The following is a 10,724-nucleotide window of genomic DNA, read 5'->3' as shown; positions in this document are numbered from 1 at the left end:
CCGGGAGCGGGTGCTAATCTGAAAAATTGCACCCGCTTCCAGCGCAATCGCGGTAAAATTTCAGCCATAACCACGTCTCACAACCGTGAGATAGGTGGTTACGGCCTGTAAAGGAATCAATACGACGACCCAGCAAAAGCCTCGTGGACCCTAAGAACACGGAGCGACCCAAGGACAACCGCCTTCTGCATTTTTCCCGCAAGTGTTCTAGCATATTGTTGACACGCAGGGATGCTTTTTAGGCTATTAGCAAGTGAAAGCTGGGCACCTCCAAGAGCGATATATATATATATATATATTAAATTATATCAAATACTGTAATTCTAACCCCTCATAAACTACAATCATAAAGTAAAGCTGAACCTTTTTTTTTATTTGACATTAAAGAAGGTTCTCAAAGCACCTACGGCCTTGACGATTATGAAAAAAATAATTTTTTCTATTTTTTTAAGATTTAAAAAATTTTGAAAAGTGTATAACTTTTCTAATTTTCGTCAAAATTAAAAATTTTATTTGGATAATTATCAAGTCTTTTACTCATCTATAAGAAACTTTGACAAAAATTTGTATAATATTAAGAAAAAAAATTTTGAAAATTTTGAAAATGCTATAATTTTTTTAATTTTGGGCTAATCGGAAAAATCGGCTGGAACAGTTTTTAAATATATTTGATATCTAGTGAAAATTTTGAATGAGATTTTTGGATATATGGAAAAAATAATTTTTTATATTTTTTGAACATTTTCAATTTTTGAAAAGTATACAACTTTTCTAATTTTCATCAAAATAAAAAATTTTATTTAGATAATTTGCAAGTCTTTCACCCATCTATAAGAAACTGCAACAAAAAACTTTAAAATTTTAAAAATTTTGATATTTTGAAAATGCACTCAATTTTTTAATTTTGCTTCGAAATACGAGTATCTGATTAACGAACTTAGAATTTATTCGGGGGACCTTCAGAAGTGTATCAAAGGCGGACACGATTGGAAAAATCCTTCCTTTCTCTGAAATTAGTAACAAAAGTTATCAATAAAACAAATTTTTAAAAATGAATGTGGAAATTTAAAAAAATGTAAAGTATAAATTGTTTCAATGTTTGAATAAAAATAATTGTTTAATGACTCGATAATTTACTTGAAGTTTATGTAATTGAATATTGGTTATAATTTGTGCAATAAAACTTTATTAATATTGAAAATATTTCTTTCACAATTATATCATTTGCGTAAATTTTTGTGAAATTATAAAGTGAGTATCTGAATTTCCTGATTTCGAAATGATCGGAACATACACATATTTTTTGTGAATCGGGCTTCAGGTCATAATGTGAATCCGCCTGAAGGTTCAAGAAGTGCTAGAGTATGCGCGGGCAACAGGAACTGCTCAGGCACTAGTCAATCGTCTTCGTTTTTCCGTCAGGTTCGGGTCGTTGAAGAAAATCGTTTTTCTACGACAAAATCACGGTCCGGCGGAGCACTCTCGTGTCCGTTCTCCACTTCAGCGAAGTCTTATCATCTGCCTAGTCGCAAACCACGGACTCGTCGCCAAATCGTTCTTACGTTCATCGAGCAATGAAAAATCACAAAAATACCAACCGACGTGTCGAGATGTGTGTGTGATTTCAACGCGGCCAGTTTGTTCGTTTGTCGATTCATGCTTTGTAAATAGATCTTCATGTACAATTTCTTTTTGAATTCAATAAATTAGGGTTTTTTATGCTAAAGCTTTTCCCCTATTAAACTCAGTTTTCATTTATTCAACGACCCTAACTGGTGAAATTTCAAATCAACGAGTGTAATTACGAGAAACAAATTTGCTAAGGCACTTAGGGAAAGGCGAATAGTGATTCAGACCATGGTGCCTCCTGTGAGGTTTGATTTTCGAGTAGTGCGAAGCTTCCCTGTTTCTAAAGGAAACTTAAGATATTTAAACTCGTTGCGACCACTCGACATAACGCAATTTTAGTGAATAGTTTAATTTAATAACTTTAAAAATGGCAGTTTCTGCGGAACAGAAGATACGCGTATCTTACATCGTGCAAAAGGGGGTTTCGTTGGAAAGAACGATGAGTTGATCGCGTTACAACCTGATCACCCGCGCCTCGATGCTTTTTCAGAAATCGAAGCAAATTATTACGATGTTGCTTCCGCAGTGACCAATATACAAACCGCGGCATCCCTTGTGAATCCAACGTTGAATCGCAGTAATTTAATCTTTACTAAACGACAGGATAAACCTAAACTACCGGAAATAAGGGTACCGACCGTTGACGGACGTCACGATAAATGGGTTACGTTGAAAGATAGCTTCGTGGCACTTTTTCATTCGCGGACTGATCTTAGTGATTACATAAAACATACTCAATTAGCAAACGTGCTCACCAGATCAGCTTGGAATAAAATCAGTTCTTTTCCGCCAAGTGAAGAAAATTACGGGAAAGCTTGGCAATCGCTGTGCGAGGCATACGATCATAAACGTATGAACGTAGTCGAACTTCTGGACGGTCTTTTGGATCTACCGGTATATTCTAAAGCAGATCCCGATGAACTTTCTTCATTTGTGGATAAAGCGTGTCAACATCTTAGTATGTTGGAAGAAGTGCAGGTTGAATTTGGAGCGCAAGTCGTAATCAGAATTTTCGAACGGTGTTTACCACAGGGAATTTTAGCTAGATGGCAAGATAAATAAGAGGGAAACAAGCTTCTAACATTGAATGAATTTTATAAATTTATTCAAGCTACGGTATTTAAACTTCGATCACTGGAGAGGGTTGCCTCGAGTGGCCGCAAAAATGCTAGGAAACGGGTGGGCGATAAACTCAATCAATTTTCTGATAAATTCAAAAGGGTCGAAGCACTTTCATTCGTGACTTCGGCTTCAAGTTCCTCAAGCTCCAATTGCATTAAATGCAATGAAGAGTTCTATCTTTACAAATGCCCGAGTTTTAACGAATTCAAGATTCAAGAACGCTTGAATATAGTAAAGACACACAAACTGTGTCAAAACTGTTTGTACGCCCACGCGCTTCCGTGCAAGAGTAGCAAACGTTGCAAGCGGTGTGATCGAGATCATCACACTTTGATGCATTTAGAGAAACAAAATAAAACATCCAATTCAGAACATTGTCAGGGAAGGGGGGAAATAAAGGCTTCCACCTCCTCAAATCCGCAAGCATGACTAGCTCGTCATACTTATACGTCGAAAGCGTTTCCGTCGGATTCTCAATTAATGATCACAGCGGGTTTAAAAGTAGAAAACAACGAAGCAAATAGTTTCATGGCTCGGGCACCATTAGATTCTTGTTCGACGGTTAATTTGATTACTAATAATATTGCGAATGCCTTCAAATGATCTGAACAAACTTGTTCACTTAATATTGGAGCGGTTAATGGTTTATGCACTGCTTCTGACTATTACATTAAAGTAGCATTCTGTTCACATTACAACAATTTTAAACGAGAATTACATTTTTAATAGTACCAAAAATAGCTAATCTCGTGTCTAACGAAACTTTTCCTCGGGATTTGACATTCCCAGAAACTCGCAACATGCAGATCCGCAATTCCACGTGCCTAAGCCAGTAGATTTATTGATAGCAGCAGGTACAACATTATCGATATTATCTGTCGGTCAGATCGAGCTTCAACACCAGGAATCTCAAATAATTTTTAAAAAACTACTTTAGGTTGGATTGTGGCAGGAGGATCTGACGTTCTCGTCGCATCTGCAAGGGCTTCTTGCAATGTGATAAAATTAGACAAACTTATTGAACGCTTTTGGGCAATAGAAGATTTTGATCATTAACTTTTGAAATCTCTTGATGATATTTCTTGCGAACAACATCGCGTAGGTCACACTCAGCGTGATGCGGCGGGTAGATACATTGTGCAACTTCCTTTCCGTGATAGTAAATTCAAATTAGGCGAATCTAAAACTCAAGCATTAAAACGGTTATACGTACTGGAAAGGAAGTTCGAGTCTAATTCACAGTTAAAATCCGAATATTACCGGGTAATGGAAGAATATATTTCGTTAAATCACATGACTCTCTGTGACAATAATATCAGTGAGGGATGTTGTCTGCCGCATCACGCTGTCATTAAAACATTTAGTGAAACTACTAAGGTCAGGGTGGTATTTGACGCATCAGCTAAAGCTTCGACAGGTATTTCACTTAATGAGGTTCTGTTGGTAGGTCCCACGATTCAGAATACCATTTTTGAACAAACACTTTGATTTCGGACACATACTTATGTCATTACCGCTGTCATTGAAAATATGTACAGGCAGGTCCTAGTTCATCCAGATGATAGGAAATTTCAGAAAATTTTTTGGTACTATCAGCGTAAGATATGAACTTTTCAACTGAAATCAGTAACTTTTGGAACTGCCTGTGCACCTTTTTTCGCGATTCGCACATTACATTAGCTTGCCCGAGATAAAGGAAAGGAGTTCCCACGAGCTCATAAAATTCTTTTACGCGATTTTTATGTCGATGATCTAGTGTCTGGCGCGAACTCAATTCAAGAAATTTAAAATATTCGTGACGAAATGATTGATTTACTGGCCCGTGAGGGCTTCTGTATTAGACAATGGGCATCTAATCATACTTCTGTTTTACACGAAATTGAAAGGAAAATTTTCAAATTATATTGTGTGATCAAAGAAATTCCTATTTAGAAAAATCTTAGAATCATTTGGGATTCTCAACGTGATGTTTTAACTTACACGCTACGAGTAATCGATGCTCAAAGCAGGTGCACCAAAAGAAAGCTTTTCTTGCAAATTTCAAAAATCTTCGATCCTCTGGGCCTTTTGGGACCCGTAAGTTTCTGCGCTAAGGTTCTAATCCAGGATTGTTGGAAATCTAAGATCACGTGGAACGAATCGCTACCTCAAAACATCCAGACCAAATGGAAATCGTGGATTGACCAACTCCCTTGTCTGCAGAATTTTTCGATGCCTAGAAATTTATTGTGTGTGAGTCCAGTCGAGGTCGAGAACCATGGATTTTGCGATGCAAGTTTTCAGGGTTATAGGGCATGTCTTTTTGTCAAAGCTTTAGAATCATGGGGTGTCGTTACAGTTAATCTTGTTTGTAGCAAATCTAGAGTGGTTCCGTTAAGTTGTGTCACGATTCCACGGTTAGAACTTTGTGCAGCGGCGCTTCTCAAGAAACTCCCAATCAAATCGAAGCATCAAATCGAGTTTCCAATAAAGAAAACATTCCTATGGTTAGATTCCACCATCGTACTTTGTTCGATAAAAAAGGATCTGCATTTGTTAAAGACGTTTGAGGCTAATAGGGTCGCAGAGATTCAGACACTAGGTGATCGAGTTCAGTGGAGACATGTCCGTTCTAAGGATAATCCTGCCAACCGTCTCTCTCGAGGATAACTACCATCAGTTTTCATCCAAAATTCGCTTTGGATTGCAGTTGCTAGTTGGTTAGTTTATCCTGAAAAAGAATGGCCTAGGTTGGTTGAATTACCATAGATTGAAGTACCAGGCTTAAAGGGGGGTATTTGTTTGCTCACGACAGGGACGTGCGACTACATGTATTCTCGCGTTTCATCATTTCAACGACTCATAAGGCTTGTCGCTTATTTTCTACATTGGAAGAACCTAAAATCTGAAAGAAATCGTCCATTATCATGTCAAGAGATTATTGATGCGGAACGTCGATTAATCGCAATGATCCAACTTAAGATATTATCGGAGGAAATCAAACTTCTCACTACCACTCAAGAACCGAATCCCGGTGAAGTCACTGTCGCGTATAGGGAGGCTACCAAATTAGACGAATTAAATCCGTTTCTTGATGCGTCTGATCTCATTCGTGTAGGCGGTAGGTTGAAGAAAGCAGATATAAGTTACAATCAAAAACATCCTCTGTTGATACCTAGTAAGCATCTGATTACTGACATGATCATTCGAGAATGTCATGAAGTTAACATGCATGCTGGTATTTAAACAACTTTGTATACTCTTCTCGAAAGGTTCTGGATTCTAAATGGAAAAAATCAGGTTAGGAAAATTGTCCATCATTGTGTAGAAAATATTCGACAACGTCCTAAAATGATGCAGGTTCAAATGGCTTTTTACCTGAATCAAGCGTGACAAAAGCTCCAGCTTTCAGTCGTACAGGGGTAGATTTTTTCGGTCCTATTCTCATTATAGAAAAGAAATATCGCAATAGAATTTTTCTCAAAACGTATGGGTCTGTTTTCATTTGCATGGTGTCCAAAGCGGTCCATATTGAACTTGCGACCGATCTCTCAATAGAAGAATTTTTGGCAGCTTTGCCTAGGTTCATTGGACGAAGGGGAGTACCAGAACACCTCTATTCGAACAATGGTACCAATTTTGTGGGGGCCAGTAAAGAACTTCGCGAGATTTACGATTTATTTGAAACTGAAGAGTTTAAAAAAGAGATAGGATCTTTTGATTTAACTACAGAAATAGAGTGGTACTCAATCCACCTCTATCTGCGGATTTTGGCGGTCTGTGGAAAGCAGCTGTAGAGAGCTTTAAACATCATTTAAAACGCGTATTAAAAGTTAAAAAACTTACTTATGAGCAAACGAACACTCTCTTAATCGAAATTGAAGCAATCTTAAATTCTCAACCTTTATACGCTCTTCAGCTGATCCCAATGACCCGTTAGCTATTACTCCTGCTCTTCTATTGATAGTTCGACCATTCAATTTCTTGCCTGAGAAAAATCTATTTTCCGTTCCAGATAACAGACAATCAATGTATAACCTCATCACCAAAGCTCGTCAGGATTTTTGGAAAAGGTGGTACAAGGAGTACCTCGATGAATTACAAACCCGCCAAAAATGGCAAAAATCCGCCTCTGAAATGAAAGTTGGGTCCGTGGTTATCCTGATGGAAAATAATTTGGGATATACGAGATGGCCACTGGGTGTAATCCTCGAGGTGTTTCCTGGGAGCGAAGACATCGATCGAGTTGCCTCAGTGAAGACGGCCAGCGGCGTTTACAAACGCAATATAACTCGACTGTGTTTATTGCCAACTGCGTGATTTCTATTGGCATTGGTCGACTGAATTAGTTAGTGTGGATTTAAGCTCGATCTTTTTAATGTTAAAGTATTTTTATATCACATCGTTAAATTTATTCTAATCGCTGTTTTGATTTTAATCATTATTCTAATCAACGAAGCAGTCCCTCCAAAGGAAACTGACTTCATTGTTTTAGTTATTAGCGAACAACATTCAAACAAACCAAAGAGCGTTACCAATCGACGTTGTATCTCTCAAATTCTATTTTTAGTTATCGTTCAAATGTCTGATCTTAGGTTAAAGATAAATGTAAATAGACGCTTTCGTGTTAGCTATCTTTAAATTCAAACTCTGCTCCATTCGTTGTATGTAATCCAACTCATATCGCAGCCTTTCCAGGGAGTATGTTCCGTTGCAACATAGAAACTCGAACGGTTGTGAATCGGGCTTTAGGTCATAATGTGAATCCACCTGAAGATTCAAGGCGTGCGCGAGTATGCGCGGGCAACCGGAAATGCTCAGGCACTATTCAATCGTTTTCGTTTTTCCGTCGGGTTCGGGTCGTTCAAGAAAATCGTTTTTCTACGATAAAATCACGTTGGGGCGGAGCTCCCTCGCGTCCGTTCTCAATTTCAACAAAGTCTTATCATCTGTTTAGTCGCAAACCACGGACTCGTCGCCAAATCGTTCTTACGCTCATCGAGCAATAAGAAATCACAAAAATACCAACCGAAGCATGGAGATGTGTGTATGTGTGTGATTTCAACGCGGCCGGTTCGTTCGTTTGTCGATTCATGCTTTGTAAATAGATCTTCATGTACTGTTTCTTCTTAAATTCAATAAATTAGGGTTTTTTATGATAAAGCTTTTCCCTTATTAAAAACAGTTTTCATTTATTCAACTACCCTAACCAGTGAAATTTCAAACTAACAAGTGTAATTACGAGAAACAAAGCTAAGCCACCTAGGCCAAGGTAAACAGTGATTAATTAATTTTTTTCGGAATATTAAACTATATAAAGGTTGAATGGTTTGTTATGTCGAAAACCTACATTTTTGCGACACTGGCTAAATAAAACTGCCAGGGACTCTTTTTGAATGGTTTGTTATGTCGAAAACCTACATTTTTGCGACACTGGTTAAATAAAACTGCCAGGGACTCTTTTCCAGTTGCTTATATATGGAAAATTTTATAACGTTTATATATGGAAAATTATATTCGGAAAAACTTATGTTGAGGATGCGAACAAAAATTTATAAGCTTCTTGATAATTTTTAGATGATTTTTTGGGGGAAAAACGGAAGACCTTAAGACAATTATTAAAAATTTTCAGGATATATATTTAGATTATTTAATTTGGAAAATTGACTCTAGAAGAAAATTGCAAAAGATTATTAAACATTTCCAAATATTTTCTTAAATTTCAAAAAAGAGTAGAAGATTTGAAAGGATAATGATTTAATTTAGTAACATTAAAAAATATAAAATAAATTAAACCATGCAATTCAATAAATATTGCGAAGACTTAAGGAGAAAAAAGAAGATTTTTCAACTGCAGAAGATTGAAAAAATGAAGATTTATTTTAAAGGTTTTAAGCAAAAAGAAACCCAGACGTAAAAAACACTAACGCGTGGACACTAATATATATTTTTTAAATTAAATTAAAAGAGGTAATGTATAGATTTAAAATAGTTTATAACTTGATAAATATTGAATATAATTTCCATGATAGAAGTTAATTAATGTTTAAAATACCACAATTTCAATTAAATAATTTTTCATCGATTCTGGTGTTGTGAAATGAGTATTTAAATTGAACTTTTCTAAATATATTTTAATTTTTGTCTCGGATAACTATCAAAAGTTACCAAGCAACCAAATTCTCAGAAATGAATGTGAAAATTAAAAAAAAAAATGTAGAGGGAAAATTATTTCCATTTTTTATTGAAAATTGTACAATTACATAAAGACGAAATTTTAATTTGGAAATTTAAGTTAAAAAATTAATTAAAACATTTAAAAAATCGATTGCAAATACTCATTACTCTACATCAGAATCATTTGAAAAATTATCAAATTAAAATAATATAATTGTAAACATGAATTCACTTTTAATAGGCAAATTATATTCAGCTAATAACCAATTGGCCATTTTACAAAAGAAAAACATTTAAAATATAATTCTCTTATATAACATTTAAATAACATTTATATACTTAATTTTTTTTTAATTTGAACTTTCATTTTTGAAAATTTTATTTAATCATAAACTTTTAAACTGAATTTAGAAAATCTAAGTTTCAGCAGATCATTTTATAATTAATTAATCAGTTCACAAAATAAAAAGCTCGGAACAATTATTTTCAATGAAACATTAAAGTAATGTTTACATTATATTCTCTTTTAAATTTTAAAATAGCATTTCTATACGTCCAATTTATTAATAACCTTTGTATCTAATTCAAACAAATATAAAGAAAATGTAAAAAAAAATTATTAGCTAATAATGAATTAAACAGTTCACAACATAAAAAGCCTCAAAAAAATTTTTTCATTGAATTAATAAATTAAATTTTGCTTTATATATATTTTAAACTTCCTTACTGAAAAATAGTTTCGAAAAACTATAAAATTGTAACAGAAATAGGTTAAATATAAATAAGCTATTATTATAAGGCTTATATCCAATATAAATGAATTCAAACTTTATGTAATGCAATATTGTACAAAATTATTCCGCTAATAATACGTAATTAATCTGTTGATAAGATATAAAGCATTGAAGAATTATTTTCATATTAAATCGTTAAAAAAAAATTCACGTAGTATTTTTCTGGAAATTTTGTGTTATTGATAATCTTTTAAACTATATTCCAGAAAAAAGTTAAATACAGTAGGACATGTCGCATCGGAACTCGTAGAAATGAAATCCTCGGAGGGATGTAGTCCCCGCACTCGTAAGCTTCTCCACTGACCGTGATAGAAAGGCGCACGCGCGTAAAAACGCAGCCGCAGGCCGCTGAAATGTTAGGGCCTGTACATCTTAAGATACGTCACTACCAGGAGGTCTGTAGCTAGATTTGTATCTGGGACCTGCCTCATCGAAAGTGGAGACCCGGTCCTTCCCGATCCTACAAGTCCTACTGTGTATATTCGGATTATTTGGAATCAGAATTCCGATAACATTTCAGAAGATAAAAAAAATGCACATAAATTATATTAATACAAAATATGTATTTTAAACAATAATAAAATGTTATTTCACAATTTATAATCTATATTAAATTACATAACCTTCAAGTAAATAATCAATTTTTTAACTTTAATTTCAAAATTAAAATTTCATCTTTTTGTAATTTAACATTGTGAAAAGAATTAATCAATTGAAATAAATAATCTGTTCATAACATAATAAGAATAAGACCAAAATTTTCATTCAAGAATTGAAATAATTTTCTCTCTAGAGTTTTTTTTAACTTTCACTTTCACTTTCATTTCCGAGAATTTGATTGCTTGTCAACTTTTGATACTTATCCGAGAAAAAAATTAAAACATATTTAGAAAAATATAAATCAGATACTCATTTCACAACAGCAGAAGCATTTGAAAAACTATATAATTTAAATCGTGGTATTTTAAATATGAATTAACTTCTATAATGCAAATTATATTCAAGATTCAACTATATAACCTT

At 34.5% G+C, this 10,724-nt stretch overlaps 2 protein-coding genes across 8 annotated transcripts in view; one reads left to right on the top strand and one right to left on the bottom strand.

The window, feature by feature from the left end:
- LOC117168112 overlaps nucleotides 1-7,824 on the top strand; it is a 13,888-nt gene extending 6,064 nt beyond the window's left edge. Inside the window, exon 2 of the mRNA XM_033353508.1 lies at nucleotides 6,746-7,824. Within this exon, the coding sequence (XP_033209399.1) occupies nucleotides 6,746-7,050 (305 nt within the window). The 3' untranslated portion in view covers nucleotides 7,051-7,824. The remainder of the gene's footprint in view (nucleotides 1-6,745) is intronic.
- The window catches only part of LOC117168109 (matrix metalloproteinase-14), a 518,894-nt gene that overhangs the window by 162,106 nt on the left and 346,064 nt on the right, over nucleotides 1-10,724 (bottom strand). The window lies entirely within an intron of this gene.

This window comes from Belonocnema kinseyi, chromosome 2 (genome assembly GCF_010883055.1).
Source record: "Belonocnema kinseyi isolate 2016_QV_RU_SX_M_011 chromosome 2, B_treatae_v1, whole genome shotgun sequence".
NCBI classification, from domain to species: Eukaryota; Metazoa; Arthropoda; class Insecta; order Hymenoptera; family Cynipidae; genus Belonocnema; species Belonocnema kinseyi.
The sequence above is the reverse complement of the archived record's forward strand: the minus strand, read 5'-3'. Positions and strand labels throughout refer to the sequence as shown.